The sequence below is a fragment of the Passer domesticus genome, chromosome 1 (genome assembly GCF_036417665.1).
Source record: "Passer domesticus isolate bPasDom1 chromosome 1, bPasDom1.hap1, whole genome shotgun sequence".
NCBI classification, from domain to species: Eukaryota; Metazoa; Chordata; class Aves; order Passeriformes; family Passeridae; genus Passer; species Passer domesticus.
In genome coordinates, this window is record NC_087474.1 from 15247275 (window position 1) to 15272300 (window position 25026).

Here is a 25026-nt window from a genome sequence, read left to right on the forward strand (position 1 = left end):
GTAACATTCAGGTAGAAGGTTCACATGTTTTTTTATCTCCTGTGTTAAAGCACAGAGTTGCATGGTTTTAGAAAATTAATGTTCACATCTTCCCCCGCATGCTTTAACCAACTTTAGCAGAGCTTTTATGCATGTGGTACAACCTCCACTTGCCCAAGCACAACTATAACTTTCTTTTTATAGAACTAAAAGAGCTCAAACTAATGAATAAGCCAAAAACATTTCCAAAACCTGAAGCTTGGAATTGAAGTTGAGAAGTTAATAAAAAAATGAGGAACAGGCTTTTGTTCTAATCAGAGAAAAGCTTTAAATTTAAATTTTATTAATTGATTTTTCATTTCCTACTTCATAGTTATATATTTAGAGAGGAAAGGAAGCAGATAAAGGTCTCTAATATTTCTGACATATAAAAGTCAGACAGGTATTATTGCTTGCTAGTTTGCATGCAACACAGTATTTTTAAAAGTCTCTGATCTCACAAAGCTTCTAAAAGCCAGCAGCCGTTCAAGCACCTTGTGGCCAGAGTCCTTGAGTGGCTTTGGAGAGACATTTTGCTTATTTTGGAAAAACTATCTAACTCCCCTCTAAATAACTGTATGCAAATCACAAATACTTTGGTTGAATATGGCCTGATTGGAATGCTAATTCAAGCAACTCCCTTGGTTTCAGTCACCTAAAAACCAAACCATTTATCTGTCACAATAAGTGTACATGGTAATGTTTTTCCACAACACAGACTTTTTAAAAGCACACCAATTTCCAGCACTTGTAAATATATTTTATGACAACTGACCAAACTGTTCATAAATAAATTTGCATCTATTATAGGAAGATGACTCCTTAATATAAAATAATTTGGTCTTCTCTAATAGCAAAAAAAAAGCTGTTTGAGAATCTTGAGAAATAAATGGTAGCATACATTTAATTTTCTGATATTACGAAAATTTATACTTACTAGTATGAATGAACATGTGGACTATACATGTACTCTTGTCCATTAACAGCCCCAGACCTTTTCTTGCTTCATCACATTCAGTTTCATATTTGTATGACTGAAGCTGATCTGTGTTCATACAATCTATACATTTATTTACCCTGTGTTCTAATTCAACATTTTCTAGTACATTTACTAGTCTAAAATCAGATTATATGTTGAACAGTACCACTCATCTTCCATTTTATGTAAATGTATGCACTGTTGCCACCCCCACATCTTAAAATGTAAGACTATAGAACAGTCTTCTTGTGTGCCACAAAAAACCCAGCTTTAAAATGTGCTGGCTACTTATTTCGAATAAATGCTATTGTACAAATTCACAGGGAGAACCTCCTGCTTTTATCCCCAGACTTTGATATGTAAGGTTTACTAGCAAAAGCACCTCACTGGTTTTGATTATGATGATCGTATGTAGGAAGCGAGACCGACCCTTAGAGCATTGGACTTAAAGCTATATTAACTTTAGAGATCAAAATCAGTACTTTCAATTGAAGAAGAAAGTTTGAAGTCAGTTCATGCATACCAGTAGATCTAACATACTTTTAAAATATTGTTACAGTCAGATTATGTCCTCAGATTCCTCTCAGGATAAGATGCACTTGAGAGAAACATTGTAAAATTTGTAAAATTGTAAAAATTGTAACATTTGTCAAAAATCCGGAAAATGTAGTGTCTCTTTACTGCAGTTCAGTGTTAGTTTCAAAGATGGAATAGTTAAGAGTGCGTTTCAGGAATATCAGACAAACCAAAAGAAAAAAAAGCCACATCATGTTTTCAGAGCATTGCTGGGAAATCAGGCAGAACCCTTCAGTATGTCAGGGTTAATGGACAGCTTAAACCTCGGTTTTTTCCTCTGACTTGCTGCTGATAGTTCATTTGCAACTACCCCTGATTAACTTCCATAAAATCTTCATATGATTTCTAGAGATAAACAAAATTATAGTATTTATACCCATAGTAATGTTAAAAAATTTGAAACAAAACTGAATTAACAATTCTTTATCAATTTTCTTTACTACCTTGTCAATAATGTTTAAGAAGAAAAGGTAAAAGTCATGCTCCTGCAAAATCAAAAGGAAAGCAAAGAGTAAAAAAGCAAGTATGGAAAAGGAGCAGGAAATAAAAAATAAGAAAGATTGGTCAGGCTTGCAATGATACAAAGGAAGGATAGTCCACAACATGTTACTGAGCCAAACTATGAAAGGGACATCCATGACTTAAGTTTACAGTTTTGAATGTCCATTCCATATAATAAGTAAGCAGGCTCATAATTTAATCTTAATAAAATCAATTTCCATTGAAATGAAAAATAAAATTTTGAAATGTCACTCTATTGAAATTGAAAAAAAAGTTCTTGATTCTCTCTATGCCACCAAAAGCTTTTTATATGTTAATCTCCTCTTGAAAACTACAATGAAATAAAAATAAAAATACAGAAAGTGGTTCAAATAAAAATATGCTGTGAGACCCTGTGTTTCATCACTTTGGGATTATCAAATCTGCCTATTGTTTTTTATGGGATGAATTTCATATCCTGTAAGACTTTTTGTGTATTGGAATGTTCATGATGATTGAATTCTTTCTTAATATTGCACCAAACGTCTTGCAGCTGAATGGAGATTCAAGCTGTCTCCCTTTAAGGTCTCCAGTTTGTTCCATATAATGGTACCTTTTAAACAAATAGAAATCATTTTGATAGCTAGTTTTATTTAGCTAGTTCACCTTTGCATATTTTTATAGGCAGTTAGGTTTACTCCTGAAATAGTTGTAAATATTCCTCTGAAATCCTTTAAGTATCAAATAGAGATAAACTTATTTAAAAGTGGTTTGCAAATTTGCAGTTTTTAAACTATTCTAATTTCACCATTTGACATTTTGTTGCTTTTCTCCTTGTCAGTGATATTCACAGTTCTCTGCCCATTTATTGTGTCTTTGCAGAGAAGGAGGGCATCCTTCTCTAAATAACTGTATAAAGAAAAGACAGTAAAACAGATGAGGTGAAGAGAGAGCTGTAGAGTGTATTCATATTTTGCAGCTATATAAACATTTGCCAGTATATGTGGGTGTACCATATTATAGTTCCCTTTAGGCATATAGGTTTTATGTATGTCTCCAAAGTTATGCAATGCAACATTTAACCTTATTGGAGAATATGACAACTATATTCTTATTTTGTATGTTGTTATTATTGTGTGGTCAAGAGATTTCTTTTCAAGACTGCTGTTCCCATTCAGATACTAAAGAAATATGGCCCTTGTCCCAGATGCCTTTCAGGTTTGTTGTAACAAAGGAGGGAACTAGACAAAATAGACAAAAATGGATAGACAGCAGGTAGGAAAAATGGAAAAATAAAGCTGTACCCAGAAGAATTTTAAACTTCAAATCTATCATAATGTAAAATTAGTTGTAACTCACTGAAACTGTTCATCCTAATGAAATAGTAAACATCTCATGGTAAAGTACCAGAAATCATATATTCAGAATATTTCACGAAGACTATCAAGCCCTACTCTTTTTTCCCATAATTTCCTGGCATTTTGTGGGATTCATCTTGCCAACAGCCATTTTCTCCCAGGCAGTCACATAAGAAAAATGACTTGCCAAGGACAAATCACCTGTCTTAAGTCCTGAGACAGGTGAGATGGTTTAGGTGCACAAAAACTGCAGGAAAGTCTGTTCTCATCTTAATTTGGAGTCCTGCACCTCTTTGGAGGAAGTGCACAGGTTTTCCAGCTCCTGTACTCTTTCTGAGGGAGGATGGGAAGGGTGAGAAAGAAGATATAGTTCCTGGCCAGCCTGCTACCAGGTGTACCTTAGCCCTTTGGACTTCCTGATACCCCACAGCCATTCTTGAGTGATTCCAAAAAGTTGCGTTTTTCCTGTGGCTGCCAGAACAGAGATGTGTTTTGTGGAAGAGAGAAAAGACAAGAAAGGAAAAAAAGCCAGGTGTAATCTTCCCGGAACTTCTCCCACCCAAACCAGCGAGCTTCAGTTCCACCTCTTTATGTTCAGAATGAGTGAAGTGGGCTGCACCAGGGGTTGCTGTGACTTTAGTCCCAGGGAGGAGGGACCCTGTGCAAGGGGGAATCAGCACAGTGAGTGTCAGCTTTGCCTATTTTTTGCCTTTGTTGGAATTTCTTGATACTGGATTTTGTACAGCTGCTAGCTCAGAGTGTTGCCTGGTGCATGGGACTTTAGTTTGAAATCTGTTTTTCTTTGTACCACCTGAGAAAAAAACCCAACCAAACAAACAAAACACCCCAGAACTTACATGCGCATCTTCTTTTTAAGAGTATGGGTAATGGTACATGTCTTATCCTTTCGTTCAGCTGAAAAGGAAAATCAGGAAATCGGCCTGAATTTTAGTTTAGAAACAGTGACTTAGCTTAACCTTCATTATGCTTTGATTGTGGAGTATGTTTTATTATTTATAATTTAATTTTATGAGAAGTATTTTCATAGGAAACACAACACTCTAACTAGGTGCTTTAATATTTTCCAGTGTGCACTGTGGTGTTGAAAGTTAGAAAATGCTGGCTGGATCTAGACTGATACTTTCTTGGATAAGCCTGTAGCATATGCTTTTATTTAAAGTATTTTTTTTTCTTTTAGGTTAGATTTATAAAAAACATGTGAAAAATGTCTTTTTTTGAAAAAGAAGTGTTACACAATTAGAAAATCACAGTGCTAGAAATTTTGCATCCTTCAGGAAATGTTGCATGTAAAAGAAGCCAGATACTAAATCTAAATTTAAAAAAAAAGGCAAGTTCTACCACCAACTGGAAATGCTATGTCAATCTACAAGATGTTGTACTGAAGTGTATGTCTTTAGTTCCAGGAATTTTAAGCTCTATGTGAACTCTGACTGGCTTCCCAGTATAGATATGAATCTTGTTGAAGGAGTTTATCCATATTTCCTTCTGATTAGAAAAATTTAAATAAGATTTGTTTTACAGGGCAGAAAACCTAAAGAAGCCAGGACAAAAAGGGCATGAAGTATTTTTTATAAAGTTATTCTTTATTCATAATTTTCGCCCACATTCACAGGACTCTGGAGTATTGAATAGGCTGATCTTTTATCTGTTTTGTCTGAGCAGGGGAGCCTCTTTCCAATAGCCGTGTTCTGCACTTTCCATTGTTTTATAAAACTTGTTGTGGACACATCTCATGACCCCTTATTTAAAGATTATTCCATGCCAACCTCTATACTTCCTGCAAACATGACACCCTGTGCTTTCTGCTGCCCCTCTCTGAGTCTGGAAGCGGCAGTGACTGTGGATGAAGGAAAGTGAGTAATTCTAAGTTATTGTAACCAGTACATGGAGACCATCTGAGATTTTTTCAGATTTAGGTTTTGTTGGTACAATACTTACCTTTGCTTTTTCTGCTTTTAAATCCCCTTGGGCTACTTCTTTTGTAGAAGTGAAAAAATCTAGAAAGACATCATTGTTTGCAGGGATACAGGCTAGAGACTGACATGCTGAGGAGCATGGAGATTCACTGAAAAGGATATAGAGATTTTGTAGACAACATGCAGAACATTAGCCAGCAGCGTGTCCTGACAGCAAAGAAGTCACAACTCCGGATTTACAGCAGGAGCACAGCCTGAGGTTGAGGGAAGTGATTGTCCCCTTTAGCACTCATTAGATCACACCTAGAATTCTGCACCCAGCTTTGGCCTTCGATGTAGGGAAGATATGGATAAACCATAAAGATATGGATAAACCATAATAGGTTAAACAGAGGACCACCAGGATGGTCAGAGCCTGAAGCACTGCTCTGTGAGGAGAACCTAAGGAAACTGGGCTTTTTGAGCCTGGGGAAGAGAGAGCTTTAGGTGGACTCAACAGCAGCCTTGCATTTCCTATGGGGGGTTCAGTCATCAAAAAGGTGGAGCTAGGTTTTCACAGCAATGCATGGCAAGAGGATGAGAACCAATGAGCATAATCAAGAGTAAAAGGGTACAGGGAAAAACCTTTTTCTCCACCAGGTCAGTCAAACATTCCAATAGGTTGCCAAAGATGTTGTGCCATCTCTATTCTTGAAGTTTTTCACAATCAGACTTAAAAACTCTGGGCAACCCTGCCGAACCTCATATCTGACTCTGCTTTGAGCATGACCCTAGGCTAGAGATCTCCTGAGAGCCCCTCTGTTCTGAACTACTCTGTGATTGTGTTGTCATAATATAGTGTCACAATTCTGGGGTAGTAATAGCAAAATCTTAATTGTTCTGAATATTTAAATGATTTGGCTGTGCATTGCTTTTGGATTCCAGAAATGCTACATATGCCCTGTACATTCTCCAAACAGCTTGTATTTGTGCTTATTTACTGGTATGACGTGCAAACTGTGCAAAAATATTGGACTCTAGCCTTGGAATATAGATACCTGCCAACAGAAAATGAAGGCTACATGGTGCTGCAAATGCTTTCTCTGTCTATGGAAAGTGCCTTTTGTGTGCCAGAAAGAAGCATTTATACCACATGCTTTTTTTACTGCTTCTCACATCTGTTAACATTTACATGTGTCAGAAAACAATACCTGAACAGTAAAGGGAAGGGATACATGAAGTTCAAGGGTATTATATCAAGAAAAATGGCATGTCATATTGCATATAGTACATTGGAATAAAAGAAAAGGAAAAAGGAAAAAGATTTCTTGGACTTGTCAAATATACCTAATATGTGTGCGTAGTTTGTATATACAATCTATGAATGCATTTCCATACCTGAATTGAATGACCCAAATTGCCAGTGAATGGAACTGAACCCATGAAAGGGTCAAGGAGTGATAATCAGGAGGTGAAAGACTTAAAAATGTCTTGGTTTATTAAAAAAGGAATAAATTTTATTTCATTAAAGGCAGGATTTATATAAAAATCTTCAAAGCTAGATTTCTAAATACAGAATTACCTACTTCTATTGAAATATTTTACATTTTTTATAATCTTCTCTTCAGCTGTCTTTTTGTTAGTACAAAAGGAGTAGGTTAACTGACAAATGTTGCTGTATATCCACAGTCCTTACAGGCAGCTACTGTATTGGGCAGTGTTTCCAAAAATAGTGCTTTGAAGTCTCACAGTGAAAATCCTGAGACACGGCGTAGTACTGGATTTTGTATGACGTGGCAGTTCTTGCAGATGTTACCACTGGCAAGTGATTTAGAAGCAAATTAGAGAGAAACTGATCTGTGATCCCCTGAACACAGAAGGAAAAAATCAGTATTTGATACCTTTGTAAAAACCGGTGTTTGCATTGGTTGCATATGTACCGTTAGTTCTTTGGCATCTATTTGGGTCTTTTGTACCAGTTTCATGTAGGATTCTGTTCTTTGGTGCCTCACCCTGATTTTCCAAAATGCACCTGCAGTAAAGAGCATGAACCCTCCCCTACAGCTATTATCATTGCTTAATATTGAGTTCTCTATGGAAAGTGACAGAAAATACCAATTCTTCTGTCTTTTGAGTCTAGAAAGAAATGATAGCTAAAATAAGAGATAATTAACCTTGAATCGAATCCTACCTAACATGTAGTCATAACAAAGGCAAAGGTCAATTTTTGTTTTTTCCTATGTTCCTACTAGATAATGTATCTCCAAAACTCTATATTTGATGAACATCTGCTCTTGCACATGGATACAAGTCTTATCTGAAATTATTATATATGTTAGAGTTCCACACTCACTACACTGAAAAAGCCTTGCATTAGATCTGTGAAGATGCAGTGAATAATCACATAAGGCATATGGTTTCCTTGCCCCCAAATTTAAAACCTAGAGCTTTACCAAAACCACCATATGCACGGCATGTGCATATATATTTTTGGGTTTGAGTCAGGGATATGAAGGATCTATAGCAGTTTTCTTCTGTTAGTTGCACAAGAAACTTGTGAGGCACCTGAAGAATCATGTGGTAATTTGAGGTGATGAGAAATGAAATCTTGACAAATGGCAAAGAGGATCTTCATCCAGCAGTGTTGCTAAAGAAAAAAATATAAGTTAAGCATTTGATAAGCTTGTGTTCTGGTCTTTGTGCTTTGTAGAGCTGCTTCATCATTACAGGTGGACCTGTGGTTTCCTTGGTCTTATGTCCATTTGAAGTCAGTGGTGAACCTTCCACTGACTTCTGTGGTTGCTGAGCCTGGCCCAGGTTTTGCACACAAATAATGTATAGAAACATAAAACTTTCTGCTATCATTTCTTCTCATGTCATTTTGACTCCGGCCTATCCTTTCATAAGGGTTCATATTTTAAGAGTCCTACCTAGTTACTTGGACCTAGATAGCTGATTACAGGAATGGAAATTTTTAAGAGGAAGGATTCCTAGAAAAAATTATCATTGATGCTTAATTGATAATACTGTTTCTGACATAATTCAGGCTTATCACAGGCACTCTTACATGTTGAATGTAGGGGTCAAAGGGTGAAAGGTGACTGGAAAGATGCTTGTTTTGTACATTTGGCTAACACAAATACTTCCTCAAGTACAAAATGCTTTGATCTCTCTAAGTAAATGCCATATGTGTGCAGCTGTGGCCCATGCCTCACGACTGCTGGAAGGTTAGGAAAAGGTAGCATATGAATTTGATGTCTGCATTCAATTTATGCTTTTATATTTAGCAGTTCATAATTTTGTGTAATATTTTAGCTGTATGAAAAATATGCACCAGAGTTGAGTGATAACAGATTTCTCTGTGGTTTAACTCAACATTGTTTGGGTGAATACAGATTCCTAAGTATTGCAGACTGAAAATACAGGTTTTAATTAGAGCTGTCTGAGCTTCAAAATACCTGAACGCACATTAAGCCTGGCAAATTTTCAGAAAGCTGGGGGTTGTGTGGAGTTGATTTAAGCTAAGCAAGAGTCTTCTCTTTTTCAACTATATTGAACTTGTAGTTGCATCACAGACTTGCAACACACTGAAGTGAGATCCAAAGCCCATTATTAATGGTTTTTTGATATATAAAAATGTTTTATCACCAAGGCCTGTCTTGTGTCATACTCATGTTGAACAGTACCTTACTCCCAGGGAATTTCCACTGAAAAATTTGAATGACTTCCAGAGTAAAGGATCTACTATACATGACTGAAAAGCTGAATCAACTCCAAAAGTTTGGTGCCTTTCTTGAGCTTTTGTTTTTCACTTTTACATGTGGACATTTAAGACTGATATGCCCAGATCCATATCCCTCAAGATGTTTAACATGAGTAGTTAGCTGTGACAATAAAGAAACCTATTGCAATCAATGGGACACAAAGGTCCATCACATGAATCCAGTTTCATGATCAAGACCCAAAAAAAAAAAAAAAAAAAAAAGCAGCATGGCTTTGTCTATTAAAAATATTGAGCATGTACCTTTGGAGGGAAAATTGTGACTCATGTGACTCACATAAAGCATGTGCAATTTCTCCTTACAATAGCAGAAATACAAGTCACAACCAATAAATAGACATAGTGCAATGACCAGGAAAAAAGACATGAAAATATCAATTCACAGGTAAAAATATGATAAAATATAATGCATTGCTCTTTTATGTGGATGTTAATAGATAAATGCATACAAAATTATACATGTGGTAGATACATGCATATGTATAACCCAGTGTTGTTAATGTGACTGTAAGTATTTTATTTATCAGACGTGTGGGTTAATGAATGCAGTTGTTCTAGGTATGATTTTAATGTTATGAAACAGAAGTTAGTTATGTGTTAAAAAACCCCACTGATTTGTTTTTTTCTCCTCTGTGTTTTTGCTAGCTCCTACTGGCCATGGTAGGCTCTACAGATGACACTCTGCAGGAGGCAGCAGCTGGTTGCATAGCAAACATTCGCAGATTGGCTCTGGCAACAGAAAAAGCAAAATATGGCTGATGCTTCAGCAGCTTTTACCAACACACTTGTTTAGCAATTGAGCTACATTTAAATACACAACTACTCCTTCTAGCATCTGTATTTCATAGCAGAGCTCATCTATTTGAAGATAATTCAATAAAAACAAATCTGTGGAAACTTATGTTTGATTTTACATTACTGGTTTATCACCCCTAGGTTTGATAAAACACTCATACCTAATTTCGTGTGTGTTTTAGCATTACATCCATCCAAAGACCATCAGTTAAGATATGTCAAAGGCATTTTCTACAACTGATATGCTTTTATTTTAATTCATTGTAGCTATACATGGTTTTGCTTATCTGTGACTTTACAATAAATTTTGCTTCTCTGTGTGTGTGGTTATGCAGCAATTTATGAATGTCTTGAACAATTCCCTGCATCATAATCTTGTCCAGTCATCCTCTTATTATGCTTTTGCATGTTTGATCAGTTGTGACTCACAGGAGAACAGAAAATGCAGATACATGAAACTCACATCTGGCATTATATAAAGACTGCAAACAGCTGTAGCAATAGACATCACTCCAAATTTCCCATTTCTACCAACATCAAACAAAATAGTGCTTAATTTTATAAGTAGCTGGTGAAATGTGTTTTAATTAACATGTTTAACTCAGCTCTAAATAGAGAGTCAGATTTTAGATTTAAATTTACACATTATCTTTTGTGGTTTTTAATTTTTAAACTGAAGACAACATTGTATTGATGTAGTTAATTTATTTCTGTGTAAAATTATGTTCAGAATTACACTTGCTTTCAAAAATGCACAGAAATTATTATTGATACTATAAATTATAAACCCACTGTACATACCATGCTAAACAAATAATGCTAAATTGCTCTCTCATTTCTGTGAGAGCAGTAATGTCTTAATTACAGTCACAGACTGCAGACAAAAGTGAACAAAAGCAAATATTTAAATGACATGCATTTGTCAAGGACTCACTTCTGAATTATTTTTTTACTTCCCTTAATAATTAACAATTTTCTTGGTTTAGAAGCATTTTATAATTTCATTATTTTCCTCCAACTAGAATGACTTCTCAAAGCAACTAACTTTCTTGCTGACAGAAGCTTCTGAGGAGGACATAATGCCAATGCACCTGTTTATTTGTGTTTTCTCTGAAGCAGACATGAAGACTCATTTAAAATATCATTTTGGAAGACTTGCACAATTCTGAAAAAGGAAAACTACACTGGGCCCTTAGGGAAGGTGTAGAGGCTATTTTAAAGGAAGCCAGCTATGGACAGATGCTGAAGCAGTGTGGAAATCAAAATGTCAATCCAACTAGTACTTTTCGATCAGTGCAAGCACCAACATAGTCACAGGGTTCATCACAAGCTCCATCAGCATCCAGTGACCACATAAATGCTATTTTAGGTTTTTGCAAGCTCTGCCCCAAAAGCCTGGTATGTTATTTTGACTAAACGTGTCTGTATTATTACACTGATGTCACAGCTGTAGTAGTATCATATGCTTCATTGCTATACCCAAAAATACTTCTAAAATAAATGATAATTGCCAAATTCATTTGAAAGAGAAGAGGCTTGATTTTATTTTTGTCTCTTCTGTGAGAGGAGCTGTGGATACAAATAGTTTATCACAGTCTCACTTATGAATAACATGTAAAATGGTAGCTTATTTTTCTAACTGTTGAAGGGCAAAAACTCCCTGAAAATAACTCTTGTCCTTAGCTTGACCTCTCAAGGCACACTTGACTGTTTAGCGTGGGTTTCAAATGGAATAAGTTCTAAAGCAAGCTTAATTTTATGATACAGGTGTCAGGGCAATAAATGTCATGTTTCTGACAATGAAATGGCCTCAGTTTGCCACTCTCACTCACACTGGTAGCCCTTATGCCTCCAAGTAGTTAATCTGAAACCTTTATTTAAAACCTCAGACAGTTAATCCCAGACTTAAGATAACTTACTTGTGCTGTTTTCTTTTCCTTTACCATGCCTGCAGTTTTAAAGTTCTGTACAAGGAGAATTGTTGAAATCAATACGGATCATCACACAGGCAAAGAACTAGTATTAGAAAAATACATCTTTTTTGGCCAAAACTGGTTGATTCCATGTAATTAATATAAAGAGATTTAGTTGTTGGAAAATGAATAAATGAATGTGATCCCTGGCCCCTGTGAGTGATGCAGTACAGCATGTACATTTGAAAAGCTTCCACTTTGTCCACAGATCTGAGTTTTACAGCGCTGCAGCCCACTGAAAAGGGATCCTCACAAAGCTGGGTCCCCCATGCTGCTCACACAGCCCTCCAACCCTCCTGGCAGTGCCCACCAGCCTGTTCAAGTCCTGGCAGCACCCCAAGGCTCTGCCACCACCCAGGCCCAGCACTCCCACTGCGTATACCCAGGCAGCAGCCAGCTCCCACCCCTGGCTCCCGTACTTGGGAGGGAAACTCCTTCACTCCTTGCTCTTTCCACCAGCTGCTTCGTGTCCATGTAAACCTGTAGCCTCTTAGGAAATATGGTTACACTGCATATGGGCCTCAGTATTATTTTCAACTCAGAGCAATTGGATGTAATTATTTTAGTTGCAAAAATGTAGTGGTTTAGAAGGGGAGCCAGGCTTTGTCCTGTTCAGTTGCCATCATCTGCTCAGTCTGCTCCCTCCATGATTTCTCTATGTGATTCCTATAGTTTCACAGTTTTGTAATATGTCTTTTTTTTCCCCTGTTTATTTACATTGATGTTACCATCAGCAGGGAGTATTCAACACTTTCCACAGTTTCAGGTCCCAGCTCTGCAGAGCACCATGCTCCAGCTGGCAGTCACAATGCCAGGCCTGCTCTTCACCAGCTGCTCATTGTCAGCTTTGTTCCTCAGTTACACTCAAACGTTAAAAACCATGGAGTCTAAGTAAGAAAAGTTGTCATGAGAAAGTGTTGTTCTGAGTATGGAAATACTAGAGTTGATGAGAAAAAAAGCAAGAGAAGAAATCTTTCACATTTATGCAATTATTTCTGGAACCTTATAGGCCCACTACATCTTTCAGTCTACACATCTGTCAGCAGCAAGATAGCTTTTCTTCTACCACTCCATGACTTCATGATTTATTGCTTGGTGACAGATAACCATTATCAATAATTTAATTGTCCCAGGATGTTCAAACTACACATTTGAATCTGGGATTTATGTTCATTTCCTTTTAGTGTTCATGCTAATGACAAGTGCATGTGTTCTGACACACGATATTGTCTCCAAGTTGTAAGAGAAATATAAACTTCACGGCCTGGGTGCAAGGAATCTGTGATATATTATGAGCTGTGTTATTCTGCTCCATCACCAAAACTTTCCTTTGGAAAGTAAATGAGCTTGAGACTCACAGGGCTGTCTCAAGATTTGACTCAGTAATATGCTTTAGGCTAACTGATCACTTTGAAAGCGTGGTACCTTTTTAAATCCATGTCTCCTAAAATGAGTTGAGTGAGCTGCTTACGCTGGGGGTCAGATGTGAATTATCCCAGGAGGCTGAACTAGATAATATGTTAGTTTAAGAATTTCATCTCATAATAAATTAAGTGGTTGTTCCTTTCACATTTCCACCAAAATAATCTTTGTTTTATACATGACAGCAAGATGACTGCGATGGAAACATGTAATGTGTTTCTTCAGCAGTGGAATTCAAGTTTCCATGCAGGCTGTTAGCAGAGCTTATTTCCAGAGTCAGAAGCTGACTGCTCCCCAACTGCAAATTGTGGTTTGCCTCTTCTTTAGCCACTTAAGCTTTGCCACACACTGCTCAGGATCCAGAACAGAAGGAGTTCTGCATCTTGGCCGCTCTTTAATTCAGACAACCTAATTGTAGACTGTTCAGTCACCTGGCACAGGCCAGGGCTAGCATGTTTCAGCCATAGCCATTGCAGTGGTAAGTTACATTGCACCATTTCTAATGGAATCAATTTTGCCACTTATTGTTCTCTCCCTCGCTTAAACAGTGATATTCTTCAGTGTTTAATATCTTGTTGCTTTGGCTATTGAAAGCAGACAAACATCACCCATTTTCATGAACCTTTTCCTTGAGTGCAATTTTCACTGTAAGTTCTGCTTTGCTTAGTTATCAGTTCAGTAATACAACTTTCTGGGAAGTATTTCCATGGACATCATCATCATGGCTTGTATTTATCCTCTTTACTTGTTTTTGTGTTATCTGCCAGACCCCTTTCAGTTGGCAAGTTCCTTTCTCTTTTCCAGTTGTTGTCATTGGCAAGTTATGTGTTTTTATCCTGGTCTACATAGAGCACAGGACCCTTCAGTTGCTTGATCTTTTACAACTGCAATCATTTCTACTTTAAACACAAACATGTTCCTTCTGAAAGGCTCCTCAATGCACGTAAGGAAGTGCTGACTTTGGCTTCCATACAAAGTGATGTGACCTAGTCCTGCCACTTCCATAGTTCTGCCGTGACACAAAGCCATCTTCACTAGTTTCACATGTTTTCTTCCATCATTTGAGAATCCTGACATGGTGACAAGATAGTACTTGGCCAGTCAAAACTTTTGCCTCTTGTTACATTGACTGTATTGGAAAAGGACTGTAAGAATGTCATTGTACTAATGCTGAACCATGAATCAAGAGGTCATAAACCAGCAGTTTTCAGTCAACTCCCCATTGCACCAGGATCCTGAATGCCTTTAAAGCTGCTCCCTGCTTCATTAGGTGAGAAATGGCAGAGAAGATTTTGGGGCTCCAGATTGTTCCTTGAGATTGGTAGTGGTGGTAAGTTTTTGTCCAGCCATGCTGTGTAACACCCCACTTCTGCAAGGGCTTGGTGAGGGCAAGAAAGCAAAGCTCAGCACCTGTGCTCCAGTGGCTGCATCTGGCAGCAGAGTTTTCCTTCAATGGCTGAGCCTTGAACCATACCTTCTAATATCCAGATTAAATACCTAGGGATTTGTGTCCTGCTTCTGGAAAAAAAAAAGGCTTTAATAAAAATGGTAATTAAAAAAATACAGATGCTGATAAAATTAAAAACATATGGATATGGAGCTGAAATGATTTAGTGCTGAAAAATGTTGGTTGATTCAGTAGTAGTTAAACTTCCAAATAACTTGTCTTGAACAAGCAAATAGTTATAAGTATTTGGCTATGTGTCTTTTTAAAAAAAATATGAACACAGATCATGTTGCTGGTTCTCTCTACCACTAACTGGTGAAGGCTGCACTATAAAATTAGTGCAGTAAACCACTCATCTTTCCAGTTGCCACATTCTCTGCCCCAGTTGACAGCCTTTTGGGGCCTCCTTGGCTCCTCAGCAGAAAGCACCAAGTGCAGTTCTGTTGCTCTAATGAAAACATAACAACAACGTCTGGGAAGCCATAGAATGATGCAATAACCGTGCAGCTCTGCTTCCTTTAATGTGATGAAGCTTGCATATTTGCCTGGCTCCAGAGTTTTACTCTTGCCAGTATTGTACTGTAAAGAGACTTGGCAGAACACGTTCAAAGGCTGTTCGTGGTTTTTCACTCAGCATTAAACCTTCCAATGACGGAAGGGTGGGGGAACACATCTTGGGACAAACAGACACTCAAAAAGTCAAAAAGAAAGAGGAGAAGGAGGCTGGTGGTAGATGGTCAGCAGTTATGAAAACCTTGGTTATGGGACTGGGGTTGATTAGGGCTGAGATGAGACCCACTGGAAGACAACATCATGTATTAAACCAGTGGGTCTGCTCTGCCCACTTTCCAGGAGGTGAACAGCCCAAAAGAAAAACAGCTCCTAATGTTCGGAGAGAAGAGATCAGTATTGCTTCATTCTCATAACCAAAGTCATGCTGTCCTTGATAACTGCTCAGTCACCATGGATGCAGTAGTCAGAGGCTCTGGGATTGCCCTCTTTTTGTCCTGTGTTGGCTCAGCATAGGGAAAATCTCTGCCCCCATGGCTGCTGGTCTTGCTCTGCAGACCTTCATTGAACTCATTTATGGCTGACTGGTTTTTTAATGGCACCATTTGGAAAGCAGACTACCTAATCCTTACCCCTGCATGAGGTTAGGCAGGAAAATATTCAAAGTGAAGCTGGAGCAACCCTTGGAGAGAGCTATTCCATACACACTTAAAGATGAGGGGCAAAATATGTTCAGAAAGAGAAGTTATGGTCAGATTGATGCCTCCTTCCAACCCGTTCCACAACTGTCTGTGGTGGGGTGTCATGTAAAAGGAAAAATATTTGGAAAAGCGGACATCTGTGGGCCAGCCTTGGTATGCTTCCCAGAGTGTAATGACTAGGTGAATGTTTTTCAGCACAGCAACTAAGGAGTATAGGTGACTGCCAAGCACTGGATCTGATGTGGCGTGAAGAGGTACAAAACAAAGAGGAGTGATTTGTCTGAAAAAAGTGAGGTTTAATTATTTCCAAACTAGACATTAAAAAAAAAAAAAAAAACACTACAAAAACAAAGAGGAATGATTTGTCTGAAGAAACTGAAGCCTAATTATTTCCAAACTAGGCATTAAAAAAAATAACAGCCCAAACTAGAACTCTTTCCAGTCCCCTCAAGTTGCTTTTCAGATTTTTGAGTATCTTTAAGACACTTCCATTGTGTGGACATGCTCCTTTCACCAGTCTTGGGGCTCTACAAGTATGGTTGTAGACGCCCTACTGTGGACATTTCTACATCAACAGTTACTGAGATCTGTGTTATGATTTTAGTTCCACTGGCAATTACTGATATCTAATTACCACTTTATCTGTTCTGAACTTTGTAGGAATGTGTAATAGAAACCACTTCAACTTTTGCTAGAACTGCATTTGAATTGTGTGTCTCCTCTCCTACAAGACTGCCACATCCACACCCACCATCCCAAAAGACTTGAAATAGATCTCAGCTTTAAGGGGAAAATACCATGTACAATGTTGTACTCTGCCATGTATGTTCTTGCTCTGGGAGATGAGAAATGCAGGCTCAACTGTCCCACAGCACCCTCAGAAACTGCAAGACCCAGAGTCTCCCTCAGAGAATGCAGACATGAGACAGGCCCCTTGTGGCCTTGGAACAGCTATTCTGTATCAGGGACATCCATTTCAACTAGGACAAAACACAACTGTGATGCTGCTGCCTCACAAAGCACCGGCCAAAATGCTGAACTCCACAAGCAGTCTTAGTGATGTGAAGCATCTTTTTGCAGCCTCAAGTTTGAGTCCTGAGAGGCTGAGATCAAGCACAGAGCTTCCCCGGGGGGGTTCCCAGTACCAGCTGTCCCAATGGAGTGTTAGTATCCTGCAGCACTGGGCAGGGGGCTGATGGGCAGCCTGGGCTCAGGGCTTCCACCCTGCGTCTGGCAGGGTGTGCACTGCATGCAGAGGCATATGTTTTCATAGCAAATCTAAGTGGCAGTTTAGAAAAGCTGGCCCAGCCAAAGAAAACCTTGGAAAACACTGCAGAATGAATCAATAAAACTGTCTAAGAATTTAATACAATGGGAAAGTTAGTAATTGTCAAAAGTCCATGAGATTTACATTTCTAAATTAAACAGGCCAATGAAGTAACAAGATTGTGCTTCTGTAATCAACTAGTAGCAATTTTACAAAGTTGTAAGAATGTGGAGAGAATTCAGTTACAAAATGTGGCTGCCACCTGCAGGTACCCCTTCAAGGTTTCATTCAAGTCTGTGGAAAAATAGGTGAAATCTCACTTTGCTGAGAGAGGTAACATTTTGCCTTGTGTGATTTGGGTAGGTATGCCTTGAATAACTGCAAACGAAATGATGGCAAAACAGCTGAGAGAGAGCCAAAGGGAGGCTTCAGGCTACCCCTGGAGAGCTCCTGTTGGCTGAGGATGAGCTGCAAACCCAGCCTGCAGTGGCAGGAACACTGCCCTGGGCAGCCCTGGGTGATAACTAACTGCATAAAAATTCCAGACATGGATTGTAGGATATCCCTCCTGCCCAAGGGAAGTCTGAGTGAGAGATGGAGGAGTCGCTTTCAGTGAGTCCCACTTGTTGAGCTGATGTGCAGGCACCCAGTGTGCTCCAGCCCTGGGAGCAGTGGGGCTGCACTGATGCTCTCTGCCTCTCACCTGGCTCTTTGCTGCAGGGCCCAGGTGAGAGCAGCTGCACCTTCAGCTGCAGGGGAGGTGCTGGTCAGTCACATCACTGCATGGAAGAAAGTGAGGTGGAAAGAAAGGTTTTATTAAGGAAAGACCTTAGCAAGAAGCAAGGAAAGATTATTTGGTCTCTTAGCCTGATAAACACAGATTTTGGGATCCTGCACAATGGAATGGCGACCCAGGCTGCCAGGATCCAAAGCCAGCCCCTCTTTTGAGAAATCATTCTGGCCAACAAGAGACAACATGAATCAACTCTGCATCTACTCAGAAAAGGGATATGTGGCCTATGCTACTCTCATGCTGCTCTCTTTTCCATAAATACACAAAAGTACATGTCTCTCTGCTATGAGAAGAGAGCTTCAGAATGTTTTAAAGGAATTTTCTTCTAGTGGGGATCCCATAATGATCTGTGAGCAAAATGCCCTACCTGTTACAGCATTAACTGAATTTTATGGGGATGCATCTCAGCAGGGCATTCCTCCAGCCTGTCCAGACCCTGCTGCAGTGAGACCTTGAGTCTGACAGCCCTGACAAGCTGCTGAGAAGCAAAAGGACTTGAAGAATGAATATGTGCACAGGCTGTCCTGCCTCCAGCTCAGACTGTTTCCTTCTGTCTCAGTCTGATAACCGTGCAGTCTCCCAAAACCTCCTCAGATGGCTGCTGTCCGGCAGATGCCAACAGGAGCAGGGTGAAAGCAAGCTCACCAAGGGCTTGGTGTCTCTCCCAGCAGTCTCAGTCTCTGGTAGATTAGCAATGCAAACAAACGAAAGTGTCTTGGAACTAGCCAGGGACTTTTGGCAAACCCGTGTGTTTGTGACTGCTACCTTCACTGGAGACAACTGACACGGCTGTGTCCTTTCCAGGCATTTCGAGCATTTCTGGATTATCAGCTGCCTGGTGCAGGGCTGCAGATTCCATCCAAGGGAGGACTGAGGTATGAGGACTGCTTGAAGCAGCTCCATGAGTAAAAGCTTTAAAAAGCTGGATCTTTTGTGTAAGAAATCATATTCTTGGATGGTTTGTAAATGTTCATTGTAAACTATCTAGTGCTGCTGCCAGGCAGAATTACCTTAACTGGGACTTTATGGCTCAGCCCATGGAGTCTCCCACATGAACAGAGGCACAAATCAAAGTGCTTTTTTTTTGAGAGAGACAGTGCTCCAAGTGGGCCCAGGCATCCCAGTAGCAGCCTTTTACAGGACAGTGGCTGTGACAACTTTGAAAAAGATCTCAGAATTGAGTTCTCTGAACTCCAGGAGGCCCAGTGGGTGTCCTCCTCAAAGGCTTCTTCAATAAAACCAGTAGCGTGTCACTTGTGCACTGTAAAAGGCCATCTGCTCCTTCCCAGATATGTGCATCCCAACCCATGGAGGCAGATATTATAGGTCACTGAAGGAGAAACAAATGTTGAGAAGGAAATCAATTTTCAATTTGAATACTATGTAGCCAAGAGTTTTTAGTCCTCTTATTGTCCTTAGAAAGGTGGACAGCAAAATCCTATTCTAGTATTTGACTGTTCCTGAAGTGCCCTCTTGATTTGAGATATTAGGATTCATGATGCCAGGGCTGTAAACCCTGTACTATATCCTGTAAATGGCCTGACAGCTCTTGGCTTGCCAGGCAGGTGTTTTCATGCTCTGATTCACCCATCTGCAGTAAGAAAGACACTAATATGTCAGCTGTCCTTGGGGGAAAGTATCAGCAGAAAACTAGAGGTCTCCTCTCTATTATAGCAGTGACTTGACCCTCTCCAGCCAGGACCTGACAGGGAGACAGCTCTCCCAAGGACACCAAGTGTTTGAGCCAACCATGTGGTGCCATGTGGTGATGCGAAGTTTGCAGCTCATGAACAGGTCAGTTCAGGAGATCTGAGCTTCCACTACTGCCCTGGGCAGCCCAAAATTCTGTTCACTTTCCCTCTGGTTAGAGGCTAGTTCATGGGCAAGGTGCTCAGCTCCTCAGCAACGACGAGGTGCAAGGTGTTCCTGCAGGTGCTGCACGGACAAGCTGCTCATCCCTTCCCTGCAATCCTTTCCTTACTGAATCAGGGAAGTAGGGGATGCACCGGTCTGTTAAGACAGGCTGGGATGTACCTGCTGGAGAAGGTGAAGTCCAAAGGGCTTAGCTGATCTCCTCTGTGCCCTGGGAAGCGCCCATGCTCAGACATCTGGAGAACCTTGCTCTGCAGAGAGATTTGTAACCTCACCTGCTGCCACCACAGCTCCGGGGTGGGTGGGGAGCTGCTCTCCAGGAGAGCACGAGCTGCCTGGTGGCACAGCACATGAGGAGCCCACCTCTGAAAGGGCAGGGGCACCTCAGGGCTCGCTGCAATAGTGCCCAGGCACTGCCAGGATGGGGCAGGCACAGCACCAGGATCTGCCCCATCCCTGCCAGGGCTGTCAGCCCAGTGCACATCCCACATCCCACGCTGGAGGAGCCCACAGGAGGAGGCCACAGCTCTGCTTTTTGCCAGCCTTCACCCTGGCAGCTGAAGCAGTTAACTTCAGAGCAATTCACTGCTTTGTGGAAGGACTGTGAGGCAACCAGCACCTGAGTCTGCTGACAGCTTTGAAGAAAATTTAATTATGCAAACCTGAAACTGAATCTGTCCTTATCCCTGGGGCACATCCCCACTGATGACAGCTGCATCTTTCCCTGGGCATCCCAGGGCACCTTCTGTCCCAATCCTGCAAACACTTACTGCAGGATTAAAATTACCAATGAAGAATTCTTGCAAAGCCAATGGGATAGCCAGTGGGATAGCCAACATTTATGTGTACAGTCAAATGTGCAATTTGGGTCTGAGCACTTTGTCATATCCTTGGCCTGTGTTTAAAAAGAAAAAGAAAAAAACATGAAAACCCACAAAACACATTTAAGCTAGCAGAATGATTTATTAAGAAAAAACACTGACGGATTTTTGAAGTACTGAAAGGGTTGAAATAATCTGAATAGAATGAAAATTGACACGAATTTTTACCACAATGCAAAAGGAACTTGAACTATTCCAATAAGAGTTTGCTTTAATGTTCGTGCATGTCTTCACATCCTGCTTTTGGCAATGGCCAGAAAAGAACTACTGAAATACTGTGAGAAAAGCTGTTCTTGTGTTATTTCTGGCCCTGTTGTAATGCATGAAATCAGGACATCTCATGAGAGACACTGATATTCAAGATTTTCAGTCTATTTTTCAGATAAAAAAGTCTGGATATATATCTAAATTTCTGGGTTTAGTCATGGCTAGATCTCAAAGCAACAAGTAAAGTATCTGTGAGGTCACAAGTCAAATAGTTACAATTCAGAGGAAAGTATAATAGTTATATTCAAGTAACTTGGAGGAAAAAAAACCTGTGAAGCCAATATTCACTTGCCAAGCTAAGGTGGATGTCTCCGCATTCTCAAAATAACCCTTAATGCCATCAGGGAATTTCTGAAGTTTATTCAAAGGGTGAATGGGGGTTATGATTAAACCTAAAGTGCTTGGAGACACAGAAACTGTCATAGGCATGGTTCTGTGCATGTGTGTGGCTCTAATCTGTCTAAAAATCATTTTTGATAAACACCTTTGGGATCCAAAGAAATGAGGGCTCTATGAACTATATGTTTTCTGGTGCCCCTGCCAACTCTGAATAAATACGCTGTGTGTGTAGCCAAGGTCCTGGAGAATTATTTCCTGAAAGCTACTTACTTTAGAACCAGAAGGAATTAATGAAGATGTGCCAGCTATTTCCTTTGCTGGCTTGCGTGCCTCAGCCTCACCAATATTAAACAGTAACAGTGTGTACATGAGTTATGCTGCTGCACCTCATGTTTTGCACCCTGCAGAATCCATCTATTCTGTACCCAGGCAGGAGAGCACAGACAGAGTGCGAGTTTGTTGCCCCTCCTTAGGTATCCACGTTCGAGGCTTACAGTAGCTGTCAAAGCCAAATTGCATCTTGAGTCTCTGGCTTTAGCCTCTGCTAAAACAGCATTTGTGTATTTTACAGCTATTTACAGAACCTCAGTTCTGCTAAAAAGGAGATAATACAGCTATCAGCACTGGTTAAACAGATTAATAGGATTGGCCTGACTTTTTGATCTTCTTGAACAAACATATTTGTTATTACTGGACAACTTTCAGAAAACTTCTAAATCATTAGAGATTTGTAAATTATCAATTATGTAAGAGCTATAGCAGCTAGGGAGATGTTTTTGTATGACTGCAAGCAATGAGAAAGGAGATTTTCAAACTCAGGCCAAAAGCATTAATTGCAAGCCATCTTTAGAAGAATCTTCCTGCAACCTTATTTTATCTGTAGATTTTCTCAGGCTTCCTTTGCGGGACTCCCAAGCAGAGGCAGAGAGAGCAGGATCCTGTGTCCCAGAGGAAGCTCTCCCCAGGCAGCTCCGGGTGCCTGGCTGCACACAGTCTTTATAGAAACTGGCACTAACTTTGGGGTTTTCCTTCAAGACACAAAATCCCCTCGATCACATCCGTGTTGCCAAGGCAACGCACTCCAACTCTCCCTGTCCTCTCCAGGACCCGATATCTACCAGAGGAGCTTCTAGACAGAAATCACTGAAACCCTGACTCAACCGCACGAGGTTTAACGCCGTGCAAGCAGCCAAGAGGCTGAGGATAACTCAGAGGTTTATGCAATAACTGGAGGACCATCAAACTGAAGCGTGTTATGACTACTCCCTGTTTAAAATCCTAAAAGTCAGCCTGAATCTTGCATCCTCTCTGTCTTGTGTCCGGAAAACGCCTCAGATTTGGGGTTGAAAGTGAATACGCTGTGGGCTGACGTGTTGGGAGCTGCTACCCCGTGCAGAGCTCTGTCAGTACAAAGGAAAGAGGAAACGTTTCTACTGGTATTATTAACATGTCAGTAGCAGTGATAGATTCCAACTGAGATCAAGCCCTCTTGTATTAGCAGTGTGCCAAAAGCAGAGTAGGAAGCAGAGAAAGGGGAGGAAGCGTTATTATTCCTGTCTTACAGCTGCAGAAGAGAAGCATGGGGATTGTGAAATCCTTGAGGTCACACAAAACTGTGTGCAGCTCAAGTGGGGAAGGGAGTCAGACCCTCACAGCTGCCCCCTCCATCCCCTCAGCCCACGCATTTCTCCCTGCCTTGCCAGGCTGGTTGACATTTTTGGATATTTGGGGATGCTCAAGACTTGGGGCTGGTAGAGGAATTAAGTCCCTGGGGGTGGGTCCCAGGCAGACACCACATCAATCACAGTGTCCTTGCACATTACTGCACCACCTTTGCTCTCACACATGTGCACAGCCTCTTCTCTTCCTGCCTAAAAAAGACAAGTTTGAACAATAATCATCACAGCTTGAACTGTTCTGCAGATAATTTCAAGTTATGGATAGACCTCTATATCTGTAATACTGAAGAATATTGGTGGAAAAATGACTTTATGCTCTCCAGTGGAGCTAGATGAGAGAACAGGCATAAAAAGCAGGGAATTCAATAACAGAGCGTGATGTGTTTATTTTTGCACAGGTGGCTGAAGAAAAATTAGATTTATAATTATTATTGTTATCAACTGTTCAGCATTTATGCTGAACTTTTCAGAGCAGTGATTTCTGCAATGTGACCTGCACCGTTAATGTTAAATCCAAACAAATCCACATTCATTTTCCAAATGTAGGACAGACATCACCCATCTGAGATACTACATCAGATGGAACTGAGTCACTCCCAGGCCAGTACAGACACCAAAGATGTGATTTTGCTCTGAGAATATTAAGTACAGGATTTAAAGCTCAGCTAAATTAATAAAATGTATGAAACATAGCAAAATCACTAATTTCGATTCTATTGATGCATTGCACATAATTAAGAACATCATCCTCTTTGGGGATGTTTGAACTGAAGTTGTTTTTCTTTACAGAAAAGAAGAGCCCGTGTATGTATTTAAGGCTTGAGTCTCTGGCTTTGCATTCCTTGGGGTTGAAGCAAAAAGCTCTAGCTGAGGGGCAATGGCACAGACTGGAGCAATCCACACAGCCTGGCTCCACAGAGGGCACAGAACAGGAGAAACCAGGCAGGCCACAAGTGCCATGAGTGGAGTCTGCAGTGGGGCACACACAGACCCCACCTGGATCCTAAGCACAAAATGGAAAACAGCTCACACACATAAATTAAGTTAAATAACCAAGAGGCTTGATCTCAAGACAATGACTGTGTCCCAGGCCAAACTGCAGAGCTTCTCCTGCTGACCACGTTTCCTCCCAATTAACACTGCCTTACACACCATTTCCATGCCCAGGGAAACCACCTGGCCCCTCTCTGGAGCCCTTTTGCCCTTGTGGCTGGTCACAGAGTCCCAGCTGAGCCTGAGCCATGGGCTGCTGGGAAAACACATCCCCTGCAAACACCATGGCCCTCCTCCTCCTCCTCCCCGTGCCCACTGCACGCAGCAGCTGATGCACAGCAGAGACCTTATGGAAGGAGTTTTGTTTTACATGGCCCAAGGGGATGGAAACCTAAAAAATGCAATAAAAAATGGAGGTGGTGCAGAGAAGTGAGAAAAAATAAAGACCTTGAGCACAAGCTGGGAGATTGTTTTTCTGACTCTTTGGGGATGTGTTCAGATGGAAGTAGAAATAACTGAGATCCTTGTTTGGAGACCTTTTTTTGGTTTTGTTTGTTAATTCTTAAGACAAGGCACATATGTAGAACAGAACTGGGTCTTCCACCCTTCTAGATAAAGCAGCAGCTACGTGTTGGGGGCTTCCAGGTCTGCAGTTTGTCTGGGGCTTCTTGCTGCCACCAGCCCCAGTTTGAGGGTGTTATCAGGGAAGCAATCCATAGGATCCTGTGCTTCCTAAAAGAAACAGGGACCAGCAGCAGCTTCAGGAGAGGCACATGCCCCCTCCTTATGTTTGCAAGACCAGCTCCCTGACTTCAGAGAGGTCTCAGCCCTGTCACACCTGACAGCCATGACTGAAGCCATGCTCACAGCTTTATGGGTAACCTCTTCCTGCAGCTGAAGCACCCTGGCCACTTCCCCTTCCAATATTATATATTGTAGCACAAACCAACTCTACAAACCAGCCCAAGCCCTCAACCTA

At 40.5% G+C, this 25026-nt stretch overlaps 1 protein-coding gene and 1 long non-coding RNA gene across 7 annotated transcripts in view; one reads left to right on the forward strand and one right to left on the reverse strand.

The window, feature by feature from the left end:
• ODAD2 (outer dynein arm docking complex subunit 2) overlaps window positions 1-10009 on the forward strand; it is a 67804-nt gene extending 57795 nt beyond the window's left edge. For all 6 annotated transcript variants that reach the window (XM_064405248.1, XM_064405179.1, XM_064405401.1 and 3 more), the window contains one exon: window positions 9754-10009. In XM_064405248.1, coding sequence (XP_064261318.1) covers window positions 9754-9867 — 114 coding nt within the window. In that variant the 3' untranslated portion in view covers window positions 9868-10009. The remainder of the gene's footprint in view (window positions 1-9753) is intronic.
• On the reverse strand, window positions 5199-6117 carry LOC135291497 (uncharacterized). The gene is made up of 3 exons (XR_010354334.1): window positions 5973-6117; window positions 5371-5602; window positions 5199-5269 (listed from the first exon to the last, which is right to left on the reverse strand). It is a non-coding gene; the product is annotated as an uncharacterized LOC135291497 (long non-coding RNA).
• Window positions 10010-25026: the final 15017 nt, after the last annotated feature.